Consider the following 24,533-nt stretch of genomic DNA (forward strand, 5'->3'; position numbering starts at 1 on the left):
GCATTGATAACAAATGACTAACTTGCATGGTAGTCATGGTAGGTTTGTAGGCACTATGCAAAGGCCTTCATGAAAACTTAGCTCTGCTGTGTCCATGGTGTCTTCATGGTGTACTGTGGTCACTTCTGTACCTCTCCCTGGAAAATAGATCAAAGAAAAAGAGATGTGTTTACGTTAGTCCGTCCCTTGGTTTTTACATTGTTCTTTGAGTTACACCACAGCAGCATACCGCAGACTTAACTGCCCTGTCTGCACCCCTGAAGTCACCTGTAGGCGTTGTGAATCAGACTGAAAACAGAGTTGTTTTTCCCAACAAATAAAACAGATAGAAGCCAGGCTTCGGTGGCCTATTTATAGCTTTTTTACGAGGGAGAGTTTCTCCGTTCGAGAGAGAGAGTGCAGACTTTGTTGACTTTAGCAGGAGCTCTACACCGCCTTCGCTACATTTACAAGCATGTAAACAGTGCAGCACAAAAGCAGAAGCATGGTCATCTCTCTCCCCAACATGGCGCAGTTTGGGCTGCTGATGTAGAGAGGGCAGGAGAACCAATCAGCCCTTGTCCTCCCATGACAGGTGAGACGGCAGGCCTATGAGTCAGTGTGGGGCACTTGGGCATGAAGAGGAATTACAGATACACAAGTTTGTGGTGCAGTACTCTCCTCAGACATGAGCAGAGCCTTTCATATCTGCTTCCTCAAAGACACGCCTAATTGCTAATAATAATTATGGAGGATTTTTTTTTTTTTTTAAGCACGTGGCAACTATTATGGCAGAGCAGCAGATGTTTTAGAAGGGGGATTTTGTATTTGACTTTAAGATCACAGATTTTCTGCATGATTTTTCACGTTTGTTTTTTAATCAATTCCCTCCCCACCAATGCATGGGGAATGTCTTGTACTGTTGTTAGGTTTGTAAGAGTGGCAGAGGGTGGGGGAAATGTGTTTGGAGGTGGGGGGGGGGGGTATTACAGGGGACAGGTGACAATTTTTCCAATTTAATAGAATACAGCAGGACATGTTTTCATTTTCACAAGTCTGGTTTTATTAAATGTGAGAAAGAGCAGGATAGGTTTGCATTGCTGTCTATGCGTGGACACCATCTTGTCATTTGTGATTGCTTAGTATTCATTGCACCATACCTGCTTAGCATTCGGTATATATCAGCTGTATCTTAGATATAATTCCTTCAAGTAATGTTAAAATGGATGGCAGTATGTTACAGTTAAATTTGCAGAACTACGACTTCCAAGGGTGGCAGATCCTTTACCTCGTGCTGGGCACTTCTCTTGAACAGCTTCCTTAACTCTCCAGCAATATAGATGGACACTGTAAAAGAAATCCAAGATTCATCATTGCACGTATCTCTGTCTATCTGTCTGCAAGGTTTTTATATGTACCAATACCTTATCACCCTAATTTTGCATTCACCTCTCAAAAAAACTCGCCATCACCTCTCTCAAGAAGAGTATTACACAATACATGACATTGTTGCGCACATTAGTCTGCCCGTCGATATACTGCAGAACACATGAGCCATATGGAATCAATTTCATAACGTTTTGTGGAATGTTGGCTGGGCGATTCCACCCCAGAGTCGTCTACTGAGTTCAACCACGGTGAGAAAATCCAGATATGGGGGGGCATGTCCCCTTTGCTGGGGGGGGGTGGGGGGGTATGACAACCAAGAAAAGAACGCGACATGCCAAAGCCGTTAAGACTTTTAACGAGGTGCTATGTGCTAAATATTCACTTCACTGCGGAGAACTGGAAAAGTGCTTTTGTCTCAAGCAGGATTCTCATAAAACTTTAGCCTGTCCGGCCTTTTAAAACCTCACCCATCTGTCTGCACATCACTTTGCTTACCTCAGAACCTCATTCTCCTTCTCTCTCTCTCTCTCTCTCTCTCTCTCTCTCTCCCTCTCTTTCTCCCTCCCCCTTTTCTCTGTCTTACTCTTCTATCTCTTTGTCACCTTTGAATGGACATGTTTTAACTGGGATTAAAAGTCAATAATGTACATTCTAAGATTTTGTTGCAGAGCTAGAAGGCTCCATTGTTGGTCATACTTTTTGTTAGTGTAAAGCCTTAAAATAAATGACAAATTTCATTAGAAATCCACCAAAAAGCATAGCTGCATTATTTTCCACCACCATACATTCTCTAAAGAGTATTTGGTCTGAAGTCCATTTTTGATGCAGCAGTGACGACAGGTTTCACCTTTTTGAAATATTGAAATGTAACTGTTTCAGTTTGTCTGCAGAAATGGGTCATAGATTGGCTGCTAGCATTTGTAGCCACATTCTTGGAGTATAAGGCAAATATAAAGCCGATTTCTTATCATTGGACATCAGCGCTTGCGAAGCAGCTTTCTGTTTCATACATTTCGTGCAAGTCTTGACAGGTGCCAGGCATGGCCAGGAGTGATTGATGAAGGCTTTTTTTGCAAGAGCTTTCCAATTTTTCTGTACTCCAAGGACAGAAAGCAACACGGGAATTCTTTCCATAACAAACAGAAATCTCCGCCTTATTTTTTCTCTGCTTTCTCAGGAGAGCATGGACTCCGATTTCTGTGCCGTGTCTCCGTGAAAGTCAAAGCCGTTGTTGTTGTTGTTATTGGCGATAGCACAGAGGGAGTTTTACATAGATGACGGCTTTTTCACCGCCCGGCAGGCCCTGACAGTTGGGTCTAGTGCACCTTGTGTTACCCCAGTACAAACTGCTGACTATATACAGAGGGTTGGCACAAATAGGCAAAGCTGAGTCCTTCTGTCGTTTTTTGGCACCAGATAATGTGTTTCAGGTGAGCAGAGAGTTGCACGATACTGGGACACCAGTATCAATGTCGTCAAATTATCCATTTTTGCAGTTTGCTTACTGTACATACTAAAGCTGTACTGGCGGTGAAAAACATTTGATACATGTACCCTCATTTAAAGGCCATCCAAGTTCATTTGCTGTACAAAGGGTGGTTGTTTGCTTTATAAATGGCATCCAACATGTGCATGTAAATAGATCATGAACTTTTCCTTGAAAAGTTTGTATCCCAGGGTAAGTGTTTGGTTGGCCCTCATGAGGCTTTGTGGGCCCAACCAAACATTATCCCTGGTTTTTATGTTTTTTTTAAGGTTATGTACCTTTCTAAGCTCTGTTGTCAGTGTACGGGGAATAATATTTTTATGGTGTATATATAAACAGAGCACAGACAGCTGAGGCTCTTTCAGAGTAAACTCGGTTTACAATGGGAGAAGCACAAATAAGGCCGGCTCAAACAGCAGCTGGGGGGGGGGCATAAAGAGAAAATAGATCCATCTAATCCTCAGGCCGTCAGACCAGTTTCCCATGTGGTCCTTCCGAAGGTGCCAGAGCAATTTAAAAAGCTCGCTCTGGTGAGTGTGCCAGAAAGCTCCATTCTGAGCAAAGTCAAAGGACACGCCATCCTCATATCAAAACAATCGATCTTATCTGTCTTTTCCTTTTTTTCTGATAAAAAAACAGGGGGGAAAAGACGTTTTAACATGTCTGCAGAGGTGGCGAGGAAGCTCGTCCACGGGGCTTGCAGACAGCCCATCGATTTATAACACTCTGGTAGCGTGTGTGCCCTTTCCTGGCCTGCTTTGCTTCCTGAATCCTGGAACACTCGGACCACACAAGCTCCTGGCAGAGGTCCACTGCCGCCTGGCTCGCCTCTCCTCTCTCCCTCTCTCTGCTTCTTCCTCCTCTCTCACTCCTCTCTCTCTTCCTCTCAAGCCCTCGTCTCTCAAACCTCTGTAAACTCTCCCTCTTCTTTTCTGTCTCACACTCTTACTCACTCCTCTCTTTTTCCTTTCTTTCCTTCTCTTTTTACATCCCTCACTACCCCCACCTCTTTCTCTCCATCTCTTTCTCTTTTGTTGCCCTCTGCCTTCATCTCTTTCTCTGTCTTCCCTCTCTCTACCACTCTACCCCCCTTCCTTTCCCCTCTCCTCCTCACTCTCTCTCTCTTTCTGTCTTTCCCCCCCTCTACCCCCCATTCACCCTCCTCCCCCCTCCAATCCCCTTCACTTTTTCAGACTCTCATGGTGGCTGTATGTCTGGCCTTGACCCATTTTTTTTTTTTTTTTGCTCCTTTTTTCTTCCTCTACTTCTTAACATGCTGCCAGTTACTTGGGCCGCAATATGAAATAATCCATTGTTTCAGCCTTCAGAAATAAAGAGGGAAGGCCAGCCCTGCTGTCACCACTCCAATTATACAATGAAATAGAGACGGATGTACGTCTCTCTTTATGCTTTCATGCCTTTTATGCGCTGTGTCGCCTTCAGATGATTGATGCGCACCGACGGCCAGATACATTTGATATTTAAAGCATATTAGTGTTTTAACATAAGCCAGAGTCTGGATTTTCTATTCTGGGTCATAACAGAATGAGGTGCCAGTCTCTGGTCCAGGAAGAGGGCCAATAATGCTAAAGCGTGGAGTATATGTTTCTCATTTCTCTTTCTGGGGAAGGGGGGGGGGGAATTGTCATTACCATACAGGTGACAGCTCTAGCGCATAAAATGGCACCTTTTATGAGTTCTCACTGTTGTCACTTTGTAGACTGCGCAGACTTGCTCATGTTTCATCCCTCCCCGACCTTGCATTCCAGACCGTCTACTTTGCTGGCTTTGTGGAAGGGGGAATACCTCTTTCATCCTCGGCGCTGAACACGAAATTCAGTGAATTCCTGCTCTGGGATGTGATCAAAGCTCCCGTACTGCGGGGGGATCAGACAAGCAAAACTCAGGATCAGTCCGCCAACAGCTCACAAGTGGCATCTGTCCCACCCAGCCCCGCTCCACCCTACGCGTGGTGTAAGTCTGGCTTAGAGTGACTGGTACAGTTGTGTCTGGTTGGCACTGCCGGGTGGACAAGTAACATGGCTGGTGTTGTTAAAAGTTTCCCGCTTGCGTGTGTGTGTGTGTGTGTGTGTGGTGTGTTTTTTTTTTCTTGGACGATGAGCAGATGTGGGACTTTCCTGAGAGAGTGATGAAATGTTGTGACCTCACAGCTCTTGTAAGCGTGGAGTCATTATGGCCACCCTGGACCGTATCGTATCAGTAAATACATTCTGATATACCCTACACCGTATCGTATCAGTAAATACATTCTGATATTCAGGCTAACACATGTTATCCTCTGTGCCATCTCTGTGAGTTATTTGATAGGCTTGGTAAAGGCATTTCACTTTTGTCGTAAAACTAGAGCTCATGCAATTTATATAGGTTTGCTACTGTGAGTTAAGAAATATATCTAGAATTCACTTTTTTATGGTTTCTGCAATTTAAGGACACATAGATACTCATCTATGTGTACACTATTTCTAGAAAGGATAGCTGTAATGCCCTTTTTTTTCCCTGTCTGCGTGGGTATGCTTTATCTCACCTGTGGCTGATTCAAAAATGCCGATGCTGGATTTTCAATGAGACAAGAATAAGCACTACTCTGTTCTTTTACTATTTATACTGGCCATCAAGTGCTTTTACAATAGAGGTGAAGATTTTATTGATTCCTTCTAAGGCATTATGTGTTCAAGCCCTGAGTGCATATCTGAGCTACTGGTTCCTATACATCTGAGGTCGTCATTCTCAGGCTGCTGGGGGTTAAGAGTGACCTAGGCCCTGAACTTTGGGATGGCCTGCATTAGGACAGTGTAGCTAAGGACAGTTTTCAAAACCTTAAAAAATGTTTATTTGTGTCTTACTTCTTTATAAGTCCTTATAACCTTTTTTAAAAAATCTAATTTATCTATGTGTGCTGTTTGGCTGGTTTATGCATGTTCACATTTGTCGTAACAATTGTCCTTTTTTGAAAAATGCTCTGCATTTATTCTGTCTGAATTGAAATATCTCTTTTAAAATTCACTCAAAAATTATTTATGAACACTGTACACAAAATGCAATTTTTTGTTGTTCTTGTTTTAAAAAGGCATGTAGAGTCAGAGATTTTATGCAGAATAACCTTTTTTATTTTAAGAAAAAAAAGTTAAAAAGTATTACTCCTGTTAAATTAATCTCTACTGCTTGATCCCCTGAAAAGATATAGAGATTTCCACCCAAACCCCCCACACCTCAAAAAAAAGTCACGTTTGTAAAGAGAACTTTGTGTTAGACGAAGCACTGGAAGTGAGAAAAAAAGGCCCTAACTATTTCAGCATACAGTGCTTGGGGAGGGACTCTCAGACCGTGGTCAGCAATATTCGCAGAACACCGGACTCAAATGAACATCAGGCCGTCTAAATTTACTGTTGATCAGGGCTGCTGAAACCTCTTAGCACCGCGCACAGGTATTTATATGAATCTTTATGTAGACACGTCTGGAAATATGACTACACAAAGCAGAACTTTGTGCAATTTCTCTCAGAACCCGCACGAAGGAGCCGGCACTGTGCACGCCTGAGAATAAAGAGGGATGATTGTTCTTTCTTCCTGCGGTGCTGCCGCATTAGCAAAAAAAATTCATTATTCCTGTCCTATCATGTAATTTACAAAGGAACTGTGCTCAAGTGGGAAATGTGAATGGCGGGACGTAATCCTCCTCAATGAGATCCAGATAACTCCATAAACACTCCCGGGCAGCTTTTCCGAAGGCAGACGCGGTTCTCAGACTGACACTGGCAGCCCTGACCCCCACCCTCCGGCAGGATCACTTCACCTAAATCAACATTAGTTTTGCCCTGGGAAAACAGTATGCGCTGGGATTAAATGGTCTAATTGAACCATCTAACGTGGTAATTAGCAGATTCTGACTAGCCCTGGTGGCAGGGATCTTGCATGTTGTCTTCGGCAACTGTGCCAAGTGTGTAATTTAGACCTGGATCAGGGCTAACAGTGTTTTGAGCGTTGAGCTGTTTTCATTAAACATTTGATTATTTTGAATATTATGATCTGTGAAAAAAAGACTCGGCAGTTTTTATGAGGGCCTGAAGCTGTGGCGGTCATTACCTAGTACAATATTTTCCTCTCCTTTTTCTTAATAAAAACAATAAGAATAATAATGATAACAATAATCAGGTGTACATTTAACTCTATGCTGACACATCTAGGATACTCCGAGGAATGCCATTGTCCCAAATGCAAAAAACTGCTCAAAAGATACAGCACACATTCACCTTTGAGTGAGTACCTTCCTTATTAAAGTGATATTTGCTCAGCTCCGCACTTGAGCGCAATCAGGTTTTGCAAGATTGGAGGTTCTGTTGCTCGCTTTCCCTCCATGCCAACTGGACTCTGGCCAGCTCCGAGTTGAGCTCCAGCTCCAGCAGGAGTTTCTCTTTCTTCTGTTTGATATTTACTTTACAGCCATTCAGAGGAGTCGGCCTGGGCCAGACAGACAGGCCCGTTTTTGTGAGGGGAAAAAAAAAGACGAGACATACACAGGCTTTTTTTTTTTTACCCCTTATCCTTCCATTCCCTTGTATTGACACAAGAGTTTGCCCCCAAAAAAGACGGAGTGCACCTGTGGGCCTTCACAGCACTCTCACCTGTGAGTCCTTACCGCATTGTTCCGGCCTCTCTGCTCAGAGGCCGTTTTTCTTTTGCTTTTTTTTTTTTTGTTTGTCCCAGGAAGAGGCTGCCGTAGGGCCGAGAGGCGGGCGCAGGGGCATGGCGTGACAGGCCGTGTTTACCGGAGGATGAGCCTCTTTTCACGGGACGGCATGAATCAATGTTGGCTTTTTGTGCGAGCAGGATGTCGCTCCCCTTCTCACGAAGTGGTGCTCTTAAAGCCTCGTTTTTTTTTCTCCTTTTTCGCCGGGACGTTGGCGCGTGTTGTGTTCTCGTCCCGGTGTTCTTTTCACGATTGTGTTTGCGAAGAGAGCTGCTCCACGGTTCTGTGAGATGCGCACAGGAACGGCCAGCGACGGTCTGTTTCAGATGCATAAAGGGCTGAGAGGACGTTATAAAGCTTTGAAACTTTACCAGGGTGGAGACAGAGAAAATGGCATTTTTTTCCCAAGACCAGAACTATTTTGTAGATATACAGTATTTATACTGGAGAGTCCATACTGTGTGGGTATATTAACACTGGAGAGAGTTCAGGCTTTTGGCTCTCTGATCAGACTTGATCATGTTCAAACACGTGTTCCCAGCTTTCACAGTTTTTGATGAGTTAAATCTATAAATTAAATTTTTTGTTGGTCTCTTGGGGAAAATTGTCTTTGCATCAATAACTTCAGTCGACCGCCATAAACACTTGCTTTAGAATGCAGCTTGGAAATAAAACCAGAAACAAAGCAGCACTGCCCCCAACCAATATTCAGATGTTTTGCTTTATCAGAATCTGAAAGAGCTGAATTAAAGTGGAAGCAAAGCTCCAATGTAGGTTGCACTGGAGTTAAAAGTGGTAGAACCAGAAAGGCAATGGAGAGCTGCCTATCGTAAATCTTTTAGCTGGAATCAGACAGACAACCTTTCATTGTGCCTTCATCCATCAACAGCTCAGTTTGCATTATTGACTTCCAAAAGCAGACGTTAACAAAAAGCAATGCCAAAAACGACTTCAAAGCTAATGCATTCTGCTCTTTATTTTCCAGGTACAGCACACTAGATTTAAGGATGCTGGTTCTGCCACCATACTTTAAAAGCATGCCAGCTTTAGGCACCCTGCACTTTCAGCATCTTGCTGCCATGATGTATTTTGATTCAATTTATCATCCATTTCTTTGAATTAGTTTTGCTTCAGAAGGTGGAAGGTGTTGGAGCAGTGTAGCATAGTGGTGTGGAGCAGGACTCGTAACCGAAAGGTTGCGGGTTCGATTCACTGCTGGGGCACTGCTGGGACACAACCCAGAATTGCCTCAGCAAATATCCAGCTGTATAAATGGATAACATGTCAGAACTGTAACCTATGTAAGTCGCTCCGGATAAGAGCGCCTGCTAAATGCCAATAATGTAATGTAATGGAAGGAAATGCACACTGCTTAACTGAAGTGGGACACCCTGTGGGGGGGGTTGATGGCTCTCTCCAGCGTGATGCATCCATTCCACTGCAGTGCCGTCCTAACAGGCGCGTTACTGTTCTCCCGCAGGACACAGGCAGAAGCTGGAGGACCCGCCCAAGGCCGGCCTATTCTCCGACCGCCTCAGCGAGCTGGAGCGCCTGCGACAGACCACCATGAGGGTCGCCGTGCCGACGCAAAGCCCCCGGCCGTCACTCAACACGGGGCCCAACTCCTTCACGCCGCAAGGACAGACACAGATATCAGGTGAGGAGAGGAGGGGGAGATAAAGGAAGAGAGGGGGGGGGGGGAGAGATCTGGCGTGTTCGTTTAGACCCCCTGTTACAGATGACTGTATTCACATGCATATGAATTCTGCCATTCTCAAGTTCTGAGCAACGCAATCTGATGAAATCTGACCCTGGATGCCAGCGCATCAGGAAATTAGAGAGGATTTAAGTAAGAAGTTGTTTGTTGGTTTAAAAAATAAATCTCAAGCATCCTGTCTTTGCAAATCGTAAAATCTACCCATGTGTAATTACTTGAATATTACTGCAAAAATCAAATACAAAAACGTCCCGTGTGAAAATTTTCAAAAAGGCCTACAGATTCTGTACCTTTTGACATGAAAAAGAGAACAAAGAATGAGCACAGAATGTAAGATACTGTCCTGTTCCAGCAGACATTTGAATGTTTGCTTGGAAGTAGATTGCACTAAATGAGGTTTATACGAGCAGTAATCCCCATTCTATGACACAGCAGAGCAAACAATTACTGTCTGGGTACAGAACAGTACTCATACCTAAGATACACATTGTTTCACATTGGCTTGTCTGTGTCATACTCATTAAGTGCTGTACTCATATTTCTTATGGTGCACCACACCATTACCTCATCATGGAGTGTTTGAGGTGAATGTTGAGATGAATCAGTTGCCTTTTTCACCCAAATGTTCTTCTTGAAATGCATAATATGTTTAATCAATATTATGAAGTACAGTTTAAAGTAATGGAATCGTGATTTTAAAACTTCCCCCTCTGCTACTTTAATGGACTCATCTTTTATAGCTTCCTGGCTTTGGTTTTCATGGGCAAAACCCTTACTGGCACTCCGACTGTAGCCAAAAAATGCAAACAAATTCTTTTCAAATGTGCTGTGCAGACAATGTGGGTATTTTGCAATGCTTCTCACATTTGGACCCCCCCCCCCCCCTTGGACAAATACCAACAGAATTCTCTATCTTTTGTGCATAAACATTTTGTTTATGGTGACAGCATGTTGCAATGCAAACAGGAAGCCCTTGGACAGCTCTTTGAATTGTTTGGATGTTGCATTTTTTTTACTTAAGTCACACATGCAAACTGTCTGATTTCTGCAGAAACTTTATCAGAGTGTGCATTGTGCTTAAAACCAATGGATTAACAGACAGTAACAACTCCTCTGTAGGTCTATCTGACCATCCATTTAAAAAGATTATTATTGCTATTATTATTATTTAACACATCAAAAATCAAAGATATTGAAAGGGACAAAAACCAGGATTTCAGCAGCAAAACTCAGCTGAAACAAACCTGAAGATGAGGACGGCCTCAGGCTGGCCTGTAGGTGGCGCTGTGCCCATGGAGTTCTCACCCAGGGGTCCCTCCGCTCTCTCGCCCCCCCCTCCCCCAGACCCGCGCCAGTCCCAGTCCTCGCCCCCCTGGTCCTATGAGCAGCCCTACACGCCCTACCTGAGCCCGATGACATCACCCTCCATCCACTCCACCACGCCCCTATCCTCCACCCGAGCCACCGGGCTCCCGGCCATCAGCGAGGTGCCCCGACGGCTTTCAGGTAAACCTCCCGCAGGTGCGGCCGCGCCTCTCCTCTGTAGGTCAGACGGGAAAGGGGGATTTACGGCTGTAGTCTACCCTTTCAGTAGAAAAATACCTGAACGAGGAAAGCCCAGGTGGCTGGCTTTGATATGTGGCGGGAAGGGATGGAAGGGGATTCATTAGGTTTGTGCCCCCCCCCCCCCCCCCCCCCCCCCCCCGAAAGATCTCCCAATAGGCAGTGAGAACAGTGCCCTGTCCAATCAAGCATTACCTCTTTAAACATTCTCTAAAGCTACGGGAGCCCTTCATTATACTAGAAATACAGTTGCCACAAAAGACTCGAGTCAGGTAATTGGCAAAGAGTGTTTGCAATGCGCATGGGTGCCTGCTTTTCGAAGATGCAAAAGAATGAGTACCTAGTGTAGTTCTTCAGGGAGGGAATTCCTAAAAAAAAATGCCTTTAAAGTCAGTGTACAATTTAATTGATTCTATGTTTACTGCCTGATTTATTGTACCAGGAGTAGCAACACTCTGGTTAATTGTACATTACTAAGTCATCAACTCTGGATTTACACTATTGTATCCTTCAGAAATGTAATAGGGTGGGTGAAGCTAAGCTTGCCTTTCTGCGAGACGCGAGAGGGAGATCCAGCGCTGTGTTCGCAGGCCCTGAGCCACTCCAAAAAACGCGAAGAAGGGCCATGTTTTCCGATTTCCCCTACTAAAGCCTTTGATCTTCAGAGGACTATGGGTAATAAGAAGGAACGGAGTAATAACAGGCCCAGCGTAGACAAACCAAGTGTCTGCCTGTGTTTATAGAGCTCCAGTCTGAGACAGGCAGTCAGGGTAATCCTAGGAATCAGAACTGTGCCTGTGCCTGACTGTAACAGTGCCCTCATTAAATATTCGGCGCACTCATTTATCTTCCTTTACCTGAGTGCCCTTTTAAAATTTTAATTTAGACCAGTTCTCCTCTGTGCACCTGTTTGTCTGGCTGCCAGGTAATTTTCTCCAGCTTTTTTTTTTTTTTTATCCTCTCTCCTTTGTGATGGCCCCGCTCCCTAACTGTTTTCGTTTTGCCCGAAGCAGAAGCAAAAAAACATTGGTGTGACGGCTCAGTGGCAGGTTTGAACGCCGGCCAACCGCCTTGTCGGATTTGATTAGTTTAGATTTCATCCCCCTTTCATCTCGGAGACGTCGAGCTTTGTTCTCCTCTGAAAGAGACGCTCGCACCTCTTGGTCCTTCCCAAAGGCCCGCGCGCTTTGTCGGAAAGGCCTGTCACGTCAGCGACGTCACTCAAACCTGCAGAGGCGGTGTACCCTGTCACCATATGCCGTTGATTCAGGATTCTCTGACAGCACGCCCTCTTCACAGTGTCACTCGAAAGCTGTCCTTCACAGGTCTACTGGCACTGAGGAACCTCTCACTTTGAGAGTGTGTGATGTAGTACCGTGTTGTTTGGAAGTATTTAAAAACTAACGCCCCTTTAGTATAAAGCATACCCTTATGTTTTATGCGGGTCTCATTTTTAACAACACTGGAAAGAAAATTTTAATTCAGAAATTCAGAAGAACTCATGCGGACTGCAACTCCCACATCTTGGTCAATATGTGGCCCTGATTAAAAAAAAAATCATCCGCATATGTTTTGTACTTTTCCAATGGAATTGGAAATCCTGTGTTGCTATAAATCTTATCTTGTTTTCCAATGAACCTTGATAATGAACTCCTTTGCTTTAAATTGACTTCAGGGGAAATTGTTACCGCATAAGTAGCTGTTACTGGATCTAACTGTTATGCAAAGCCTTTAAGGCTAAATGGAGAAAGCTAAACCTTGCTAACGATAGGATAGCAGCCCTTGTCATATCACATGTAGAGTTCATATACAGTTTGATAACTTAGGACTACATTGTTGAGAATGTTTCATATTTAAGATGACAGTTTTATTTGGATGCAACAGGCTGTGATGATCCTGAAGCCATAAGTTCTTTTCCAGAATTCATGCCCCAGACTTTTGCCTAAAGGCAGTGAACGCATACTTGAACACCATAACCTCAAACCTATGAGTCCAGTTTTCTGTTCATTTGGCCACCGAAGCCCTGAAGTCTCCCAAAAATATCTGCAAGTGGCCTGTGTTTAGTCGCACTTTGAGTTTGTTTGGTTCTCTGTAAGCACGCCAGTCAGACAGTATCGAGTGTTGATTGAAACCTTAGAGTAGCCAGTCACGAGCTCTGCTCTCCAGCTGCAGGGAGCTCCACCCGCAGAGAGAGGGCCCTTATTGTTTCCTGTTTTAGCAGAATTAGTGGCTAATTCTGTCAACAGGCATTATCAATCACTCACCAAACCTCCTCCTGCTGCCAAGACAAGCAGCTTTCATAACCCCAGTGGTCAGTTGGGAAAGGCAGACAGTTTCAGGATCTGTCATTTTCTCAATTTATGATTCTAGGCCCTCATTCAAAGCTACCTGTCTCTTTCCAGCAGCTAAAAAAGGGCTAATTCAATATGACCCTGAACCTATTGTGGATGACATGTTTCCTGCAGTATGCACAAGCAGTCTAATGCGACTCTCCAGCCGGGAGAGCGGATCGTTGAATGAATCAATGTACCAATCAGTGTGTGTTTTATAGTTTGTTGTCTGGGCTTCAATGTTAAAACTCGTTAATCAGTTGTAATACTTTTTTTTTGTCTTTAAAGATTAATTGGATGCAGTGGCAAATTAATTGACATATAACAAATTGACATATAAAAAACGTATGTTTACTACATAACTATAAATAATGAATAATTGCATTAAAAAACTCAGAGTACAAAGTATTGTCTTAGCTCCAGATAGTCATCCAGGCAGCTAACGTTGCTCAAAGCGGGCGTATCGCCACAGTTCTTCCCCAATATAGATGGCACCACATCAGCTCACCGGCATCGTCATGCCAACCCTTCTGCAGAGCTGCATCTGCCGCCCAGCTGACGGCCTGGACCGTTGTGTGGGCAGAGGGCAAGTCGCCCTGTCTGCCTCCTCAGAGCAGACAGGGCTGCTCTTCTTCCTCCAGTGCAACTTCCTGTTGTTTTTTTAAATGGCAGGGATCTGATAGAGCGGGGGAGAGGCGAAAAGGACCCTAATTGACCGCACATGTTATCGAATCCCAGCCCGATAAACACGGGCCCCCGAGCCCCGCGAACGGCAGACATGGTGACAGTGAAGACGCCTCATGATTTATGATAAGAGCGCCGTGTCTCTGGGAGGGGAGGCGGGAAGGGTGCCGGGGGGGGGAGCGAAGGGAGCGGAGGGAGTGGGGGGGGGTGTTTTTTTTTTCTCCTCTTCTGGCTTTTTGGGCCCAGCGTTCTGGTAGCCACAGCCTATTAGTGGTTTTTAATTTTTAGAAAACCCAACAGAAGGGACCTGCCCTTTTTCTCTGGCTAATCGAAGACACGCAGCCACATCTAAGAGTGAGCCTGGCTCATTATGCATCTCATGGAAACTGTTTTTCCTGAAAGCGTTTCCATATGTGCAACTCCCGATTTAACCCGACTCTTTTTCAGATGTACATGCGGATGCATCGCGCACACGCAAATGCACGCACACACAGCCACACACACACACACACACACACACACATTCGGATGAAAATATATACACAAACATGCACATATGCATGCAAGAACACGCACGAGATTGCACACACATACATACACAGACACACACACACACACACACACATTTTCAGTTGACTGACACAAGATCAGGGATGTGACGAAGCCATCTGATCTTTGTGCCACTTGTGTGGCCTTTTTTAAAAGACACCAAGCCCTGGTTTTTGGACCTTGTCCCAATGCAATATCTGTTTTCAAAGAGCTACTTTAAACTAAGGAAAAATCTTAATCAATGCAATATTGATTTTTAAGTCCTTCCAGAGAGCGAATATGAGGCTCGAGTAATATTGCTGCAGAGCTGCGGTAATGTTATATTTTAAATGTTCCTTTTAATAAGACATATTTTGAACTTATGCAATTATCCTGCTCTGTTATACTGATTGAAGCGTAGGAGCCCAGTCTAGAAGAACCAATGGGCTTCTTGCTTTCTTGATAGTAGAGGAACCAATTTTTAGTTTCTTCATCTGCATGCAGCCAATGGAAAATATATCAGCATTAAAAAAGACTCTGATATGCAGAAAATCAATCAATCAAAACTTCATTTTTTTTATATTATATTTTTATTAGTGAGTTGTCCCAAAGTACTGCACAGAGTTCATTTTCCAAACCAGAAAACACAGAGCCGGTTGGGAAAAACTTGAAAATGATTCCCTTATCCTAGGAAAAGTGGAAAACAGAGCTAGAAAAAAATGAAAATATCTGTTGTTTCACTGTTATGCTTAGAGACTGTTTGCCAAGGGGCATTGACCGGGCACTTATGTGGACTGATTGGATTTATGTGTGCACCGATTGGGTAAAGCTTATTAGCTCTGAAAGAGGAAACTGGCATAAACAGGCTGCATTAATAGACTTTATTTCTGCATTAGCACCTCTTTTAGGTTTTAAAAGAGCTAAATTTTAAAAACTGTCCACATCTACCAGAAGGAAGTCATTATCAAATAATCTTGCCCAAGCTTTTTTGACCTGGTTTATTCTGTTTCTAATTAAGTGAGTAAACACCACCTTTCAAATCATTGCTTCTGAAAAAACCTATTACTTGCCTGTTGCTATGCTGTGATTAAGAATGAACATTTTTTTATTAAGAGGGATACTCCTTGTCATAGATTTGTGGTTTTGGATGATGACAATAAATAGTTTATGATATTTTTTAGTCATTATGAGTATTTAGTATAGTTGTTATATTGTTTAAAATATATAAAAGTATTGTTACCAATTTCCCAATGGTTATCTACTTTTATCAGCATTGTTAAATCAGCTTCGACTGATTCGTTAACAGTGAATTAACATTCCTTTAAATCAGAGCATTTCACAGTGTCGGAAAGCCAGTAGCAGTTAGGTTATTGACTAGCCAATCTGAATTTATTAAATGGGAACATCTACCACTGTCGAATACAACTGATGAAATCAGACCTGCCTGTCTGATGTGACCATTATACATTTGCTTGATGTCATCTTCAGTGGACCCAGCAAAGGGATGAAAAGTTACCCGCAGCCATGGTGACCACTAGAGAACTGAAATGGCCAATACCAACAGGCCATAGGGTTACCACGAAAACCACCCCACCAATGGCTGAGAGATACCTCTGTAGCCTGCTACCTGCCATCTCCCAAACCACAAAAAGACTGCTAAAATGCCTTCTGAAGATTTATGCATACCTCACCATATATGTGTGTATAGTATTATTTTAAAATTTACTATAATATTTAATACTGTAGTAATATTTTCCAGGGGTTTGTCAGGAAATAATTTTAATAATTTTCAGTTTCACGCTGACTAGCCCATGAGTTTTCCCTTTTTTTGTTTGCTCTGGAAAACCTATGCACAGCACTCTGTGACAACCTTGGCTGTAAAATGCACTACACACAATACATTTTGTTGTTGTTGTTTTTCATTGTGGCAGAGCTCGGAGATTATTTGGAAGAAGCAGTCAATCACAGAAAAAAAAACATATTAGCTGTCAAGCAGCTCATAAATTACGTAGCAATTTCACCAGCTTGTGTAAAAGAGACTGTGGAGCATGAATGTGGAAAGTGATTGCACTGAGTGCCCAGCTGTGATGACTGGAATGCCATTAACCCTCATAAAACATGCCATAATACGTCTTAATTACACTTCCGATCCCCGATATTACATCCTTGTTCTGTGGTTTCCAGCTAACCCTAGTCATATGGTTTCATATTTGTGCATTGTGTAACATTGTGTAAGCCCTCCAAGTCTGACAAACAAATCAATTATTCATCTGTTTTTTTATATGTATGACATTATTGCAGTAGTTTGCAGTGCCTGTTTGATTTTATTATCAGTGCAGGCACAGATTATGGCTTTGATTTCGTGGAGTGGGCAATGCTGAGAATAGAGAAAGTTTTTTTCTTAAGACGTTGTTAAGATGTCACAAAATATTCTGATGTCGCTGGGTTTGATGCACTGTGTCTGTTTCTCACGCAAGGTGCCTCTGACCTGAGCCCTTTCTCGGACCCGAGGCAGTTTGAGCGCCAGTTCCCCGGCCTGTCGTCCCTCACCGAGAGCCGCTTCTCCAGTCCCAGAATGCACTACCCGGCTACCTTCACCTACACGCCCACCCCCGTCACTTCAGGCATGTCCCTCGGCAGCGCCCACTACCACACCTACCTGCCGCCACCCTATCCTGGATCTACCCAAAACCAGAGTGGACCCTTCCAGACCAGCAGCACGCCTTATCTCTACTATGGCGCCTCCTCCGGGTCATACCAATTCTCAATGGTGCCGGGGGGTGACCGCTCGCCTTCCCGGATGCTCCCGCCTTGCACTAGCGCCTCCACGGGCAGCTCTCTCATCAACCCCAATCTGCCCAGCCAGACAGATGGGGTGGATGCAGAGGGTAGCCACAGCAGTTCACCCACGGTGCTGAACGCCAGCGGCCGGATGGATGAGTCCGTGTGGCGGCCATATTGACGTCCTCGGGACCCCGGATCACCACAGCGCCTTCGGACAGTGCCTTGAACGATCAGATAGAGCTGAAACTCAATGGTTTTGAAAGCACAAACTTTCACAAGGGAAATTGTTTTTCTCTTTTTTTGCCTTTCTTTCTGCAGGACCAGGTTCTATCTTTTTTTTTTTTCTTTTTGCAGTTTTGCATTTATCTATAATTGGGATTAGAATCGAAGAGATTTTTCTCTTGAATATTTATCGAGCGTGGTCTGAAGAGTGCTCAGATCATGCTTTGAGCAGTAAGGAGGACGGGTGTCCTAGAAGAATAGGCATTATTCCAGTATTTTTTACATTGGGACAATCAAATGGACTAATTATTGAACTAGTAAAAATAAGAGCTTCCTTTTTTGTTGTATTGAACATGTTTTTTACAAGGCTGTTTGCTGAGACTTTTTATACTAACTAAATTTAATGCTGCAATTTTAGCACTGAATGGCAGTCTGCTTCTTATATGTGTGTGTGTGTGTGTGTGTGTGTGTGTGTGTGTTTGTGTGTGTGTATGTGTGTGTGCAATTTGTCACACTCAATGGTAACAGCAGTAAGGTTTCTTTAAGTGTGTGGAGGTTCTATTATTGTCATTTAATTTAAATTGTAAATTGTAGCTACAAAGTTGGTACTGGTTGAGAAATAATCTCTTATAAAGCCATAAATTATATAATGTATTTGATAGTTGAGAATCGGACGTTTGAAAAATATTTTTGATGAATCTCTTATTAAGTTAACAGTGATTTTCTAAAATAATTTAAAGAATATGTTCTATTTTGGAGTACCCAAAGAGACGTCGTTTATTGACTTCTATTAACTTAAGGAAAAATGGGAGGAGTTTAAGAGGTTTGAAATGGCACAGTTTCCAAAGAAAACAACACAGCACTCAGAACAGCATTACTGAACGAGTATTTGGTCTGGAATCAACATCACAATAACAGACAAATGGAAAAGAACAAGGCTGACGCAAAGAACTCTGATATGTTTGCATATAATCCTGGAAAAAAAAAATTCAGAAAAGTACTACTTACAATCAGGAAAATCTATTCTTTTCTCTTAGACTAAAGGAGAAAGGAAGTATTGTGATGTTTTCTTTGGTGAATTTTGTCAAGTTTATTTATTTTTTTGCTTCCTTTTTATGTCTTTTTATCCTGCAAATAAGCCCAGTGATTTTTCAGTTGAAAACTTAGAATGGTCACAATAACAATAGCTATATTCTTAATCCAGTCTTATCAGAACGTACGGCCTATAAATGCATATACAATTATTTATACACTACCAAAATATCCATTAATACAATGTCTTATCTTTAACATGCCTATCAAAATGTTGATGTGCAATGCAAATAGCTTCACAGAATAAAGTCTCTGGTAGCTGGTATTGACAGCGATTCATTAAACCACTCTCTGTGAGATTTGATACACTTCAAAATGAATAGACTGTCAGTATTGATGAGTCCAGTATATTCTACAATGATTCTATGGTACAATGTCAAATTCATCAGTATTTGCTCATCAGAGTCTATGGCTTACGCACACATTACAGTTATTTATGGGTTAACTCTACCTGGTCTGTGCCATTGCGGATATCCAAACATTTTCCCACTTCAGTATCTTTCTCCAAAAAAAAAAAAACTTTGAGAATCACTACAATGTGCAGTTTCCAAATGGTTTTACTGTCCAGAAATAATGGGTATCGTGGTTTTATGTGCTTTGGGTTTTACACTAGAGTGTAAAATGCTTTTTTAGATTTACTTTAAAATTCGTACACAGGTGAAACCCCTACACCCACACACCTCTCAAACATTCTTAAGAAACAAAAGATTGACAAAGCTTATGGTCGTTGATCCTGATTTATGTTATACCTTTGTAGCTCGATACATTTCCTCTGTCTTCAACATGTTCGTTTTATTCACTTCTAATCCAAAAGATGTTCTGCTCAGTAGCAAAGGGTTTAGATTCAGAAGCCCACACAGCCACCTGTTTGGGTACACAACTCATGGAAAGGAACACAACCATCACAAACTGTCAGTGGTCTCAGTCAAAGTACAATATTTGTAACCTTTTTTTGTTTTTAGTTGGTGAGAAGGGCTTTGAAGATTTGAGAAATGTTGTTGGTACATATAAATATCTGACTTTTAAATAATATTCTGTATAATGTAATTTAATTTGGCTGCGGGCAGCAACCTGGTAAACCCATGTAATAATTATTTTGTATGTTCTGTACAGTGAAGCGCTTCTGGTTTTTTATTATTTTATACTTATTGCTATTTCCTAAAATTTAAAGCCTGATAATGTCTTCGGGTGATTAGAAGCACTTGATACTGAGGGTCAGCGGGGTTGCAAGGTTCAAATGCATCTACTGGGTGATGCCAGACTTGGTCTCATCTGTGTGCCATCAGCATACATTTATGCTTGTCCATCCCAATAGTGCCTTTCACAGCATCTCAAAACCTCTCCCAATGGTGCATGCTTTAATCTTTAATCCTTAGCAATGATCTACACGGACCTCTGATCAGATCCTCTTGCAGCTCCTGCTGTTTTATTTAGGGATCTCCAAAAGTCTCAAAATATTCAGGATTATGCTCAGTGTGGTAACTCACCATTTTAATGCTCTCACACGGATGTCACATACAATGCAATGTCGGTATTTGTCTTTACATATATTTTGAGTAATGTTTTGACACTAAAAATGAGAGTTTTTTGGTGAAACAATTTTGAGTTAAAAGTGGAAAAAATCAAGAGTCAATAATGCAATCATTGAAATTAATACATGTTTATATTGTAATACTGCAGTTAAACCTTCATAGTAATTTATCAGTAAAGGAAGCAATGGTAATACAGAAAACATTGTACACATTAATTTGATGTAAAGTTTTCAATAGCTGCACATAACCCTTCACATCTTAAGGTTGTGTAAACAGCTGTACTTTTATTTCTGTGATAGATGATGCATCTTAAGGTACGTACATAATAACATTTCCATGATAATGTTTTTTTTTCATTTCATGTACAATAACATAGAATCAGGATAAAATAATCTGTAAAATAGAGAAAGTCCAGAGCCGAGTGTAGTAAACATTCTGCCTTCTCTGACAATCATAAATGTGACTTTTTTTTGCTACAAAAGCATAGTTCAAAGGGATATGAATATGGTGTAGGAATATTATACTAATTAAAGACCGAAGCAGTTCGAAGTCCCATCAGGAACTTAAGTTGTACAGAGTCATCTGCCTTTCGTCTTACAGGCCTACCTGTTTACAAGCCATTTAATTTAACAGCATGCTAGAGGTACCCTTTTTTTTGTCCCAGGTTTGTCTTTGTTTGGTTGAAGTAGTGTTGGATAAAAATAATGTTTCCAACCATCACTGGACATTTCTGCTAAAGCCTGTGGTACGTGCATTAATCTGTGGGTTTTCTAAAGTACTGGAAGGCCATTCATGTGTAATATGTGTGTAGGAAAAAGTGCCTAGTTACAAAAGGAAAGCCATTAAACAGTACTTTCAAAAGGCAGAAGAAATGTCATCTTCTCCAGAGATGGACACCCAAGCACAACAATGTATTTATTCATCCATTCACAATGGCTGAAATCTTGAATCCACTTCTTTTTTTAACCATAAAAAGGTCATTATACGGTTTCTTTTAGCTGTGAGATGAGCTGAACCTTGTTTACAAAATGTTTACAGAACTGTAAGCATATATTATATAATATATATTTGTTTGTATCATCGAGCAATCATACTTTATGCTTTCTGTATCTATTATGTTTTTTGGGCCTTCTTTTAGTAACGCTTATCATCTTTTTCAAACGGCTGCAAAGATGTTTTTGTGGCACGTGGAAACATAAGCTTTCTCATCGTGGTCGAGTGTGGCTCTCCATGCACATACTGTACAGAGATCATGTTTGTTTCATTTTGATGTGTTTGCCATTTTGTTTCGCCTTACAAACTTCATTGATAGTGAAAGAAACCTTTCAAATGATAAGGGACTAATAGTCTGACAACAGTTAGCAACATTGGCTTTTTCTCATGATTGTATTGTTTGTTTCTTAAGAATAAACTCTGCTTTTTTGTTATACTGTAATGGCTGTTTTTTTTCAGAAATTTGATTTTGGATGTTCATTTATGGATGGCTGTTGCTCAATTATTTGAGATTTTGCTAAAAAAAAAAAAAAAAATGTAGTGAGCAAAAAATTTCAGTTGACAAATTTGGCTAGATAAAAAAAAATCAATTAAGCTCTACAGCCCTAATGTAAACACAAACACACACACACACACACACACACACATTATATGAGGCAGGGAATTTTCTTGGACGCTGACATCACATTGCCTCCACCTCTGTGACCTAAACTTATATTTCTGTCTTCCACTGCATTAAATGCAGTCTTCCATTTAAACTGACCAAGCTAGAAGTAAAATGCGTTATGCCTTCTGTGTTTCTGATTCCCCCCATTCCTTCTACCTCCGCCTAAGATTCCCAGCTGCCCGTAACCTGCTGCCAGTGAAGCATGCTGGGTAACAGTGCAGTTCCTTCTGTCTGTGAGGTAGCCTGAGCACAGCAGAGAGTAATTACTCAACAGGTAATATATGGTCATATGTCCAGGTTAAATGTATGCTATTTGTAGAGAAGCTGGCCGCCACTTCTCTCACAAATAAGCCAAAAACAAAAGGTGAAAACCCAACAGTTTGTTTTAAAATCCAAACAGACAAAGAAACCAGCCTATGCAAGCCAAAGGCCAGGACAAAGTGAGCCTCCTCTGCTCCCTGGCCACACCTGTATTTAATCACCTTTCAATTAGTCGGGTGTGGCTCGTTACCCAATAGGCTGGCTCCCCAAACAAATTGCCAACGTGCACATAATTATAAATGATTGACACACAATTGACAATTTACAATTACAATTAAAAGCATTTAGTACAAGGAAGAGGTGGTGAAGGCTCTCCTTAACACTATTGTGCAGCTTTTCATTGTTTCAAAAAAAAAAAAAAAAAAAAAAAAAAAAAATATATATATATATATATATATATATATATATATATATATATATATGGTTTATTTATGAGTAGGGGAATGTGCGTCACTATAAACCAGACTGAGAAACTCTTCAAAATATGGATATGAAATATAGAGATGAGAGCACAATTCCAGTGTAAAATAAGAATGCCACACTGTGACACCTTGAAATGTTGATGTTTGTTTATCTTGTAGGGTTTTTGCTGACTCAGTGATACAAAGTAAAATACTGTACTGTTATAGTGTGGAAGAATTTATAATTACGAAATAGTAATTAGTACAAAAAGTATTTTACTGTATCATGCATCCACCCTTTCTTCCAAGTCATTGGACCAAGCTGTTTGATTTATTGAGTCGTTTTCTACTGCAATAGTAATGAAAAATGATGTGGCATTAAACATTCAGACCAGTTGATAGATGTCTTCTCCTCAATTTGCGTCTTCAGAAGCAATAAAGTCCTGTTTGCCTTGGGACACCTGCAGGTTCATTGGAACATTTGTGTGCTGGTTCTTTTATCTACAAGTAGTTGTACAGGCTGAGCATACTTTGGTCATGACTGCTTCAAGGAGATTTCCTCATGAGAACACGGAAACAAAGATTCTTTTTTTTTCCTCATTCTTCTTCCCATGTTAGCGTGGAATGAAATAATAAAAAAAAGAAGTACATGCAACATTCTTTTCATGTCAGGTAGTGATTAATAACAGCTGATTCATACAAGGAGACATACTGCTCCGTGCCGATGTCCACTCGCGTAGCACAACATGGCCGGCCATACCTGGAGCAAGCTCTTTTTACAACCGTATCAATGAGGAATGCAAACATCTAAAAGTTCAGCTTGGATCAACGTTTGGCTTGGATCATTCTGGGCAGGAAACCACTCAATAGAGCTATTTTGTGCTACTGGCAAGTCTTTCTCCTGCTAATGGTGTGCACTGCGGACATGGATCTGAGACCTTGGGGCTGTTTTACATTATTTCAAGACATAACAGACACAATCTGGACCTACGCGTAGGGATGTGTTTTTAAGAAGGACTGGGAATATTCCTAGTGTTTCCCCTCATACAGATGGAGTAGAGAAAAAAAAGTCAAGCTGTCGTGGAGTTCACACTGACTCTTTCCCTACTCTACCTATATCTGTGTAGCAATGGCAATAATACATTGAAAAGAGTAAAGAAGATCTGCATTAATCAGTAATGTTAAACATGGATTCATTTTTTTACGAAGCACTAAATCCGTATTGTGTGACTAATCAAATTAGCAAGTCAATGTGGCATGGCATTTTGAAATATTCAAAGCACACTTCCACGGGAACCATGAATAATAACCCTGGAGGTTACATTGTAGTTATTAACAACTGAATTGTTAAATTAATAATTCAGCTGTAGAGAATGAGCAAAATCTGCATTCTCTGAATTTTCCGGCTGCCATGTGCATGCCCTTCAAACACCTCTCTGTCTGTTGTACCTGCCTGCTGGGTCAGCATTTGAACATTTTTGTAATGGCTTTTGATGATTTTTTAAATGCTTCTGTTACATTTTACATCAATACATTACTGAAAAGTGTATGGCCATGCACATTCTGTGTTGTGTAAATGTCGTGTAAATGTCGCCATGAAACTAATCCATCAACACAGGACACTGGCGAACTCAGCTGTAACTAAGAAAAGGCTTTCTAAGGACAGTTTCAATCAGTGTGTTCATTTTACCGGAATCAGTAAGTCTTGGTGTAGACTCCCTCTTCAGCTAAATAAAATCTCATTAATTTTAGATTTTAAATGATCAAGTTTCTCCAAGGATAGGTTTGTGGCATCTAAAAATACATTGTTTTTTCCTGTATCCTTTTTTCACAGTGTATATCCTGCTTCTATTTTCACAAGAGTAAATAGACTCTGTGTAAATATGCTGATTATCCATGTGATTTGACTGGCCCCAAACATTTTTCCATGAGACATGGTGTATGAATCACGCAAGATCTGTGTCAAAACAAATAAAATAATATTCAAATATGTTATGACATTGTTGTTTGTGTAATTTCCCTCCTCCCCCCCCCGATCATTTGCTCATTGAGTGGAAATGGATTTTGCATCAACACTGTGTAAATATTTACGCTGAATCTGACGGGGAAACAGCACCTTGAAGAATCAGCACTGCCG

General features: G+C 41.6%; 1 protein-coding gene across 1 annotated transcript in view; it reads left to right on the plus strand.

The window, feature by feature from the left end:
* Nucleotides 1-17,367, plus strand: part of LOC118791947 (runt-related transcription factor 2-like) — a 36,399-nt gene extending 19,032 nt beyond the window's left edge. Inside the window, exons 4-6 of the mRNA XM_036549526.1 lie at nucleotides 9,043-9,219; nucleotides 10,624-10,785; nucleotides 16,862-17,367. Of these exons, the coding sequence (XP_036405419.1) occupies nucleotides 9,043-9,219; nucleotides 10,624-10,785; nucleotides 16,862-17,346 (824 nt within the window). The 3' untranslated portion in view covers nucleotides 17,347-17,367. The remainder of the gene's footprint in view (nucleotides 1-9,042; nucleotides 9,220-10,623; nucleotides 10,786-16,861) is intronic.
* The last annotated feature ends 7,166 nt before the right edge of the window (nucleotides 17,368-24,533 follow it).

The sequence above is a fragment of the Megalops cyprinoides genome, chromosome 17, assembly GCF_013368585.1.
Source record: "Megalops cyprinoides isolate fMegCyp1 chromosome 17, fMegCyp1.pri, whole genome shotgun sequence".
NCBI lineage: Eukaryota > Metazoa > Chordata > Actinopteri > Elopiformes > Megalopidae > Megalops > Megalops cyprinoides.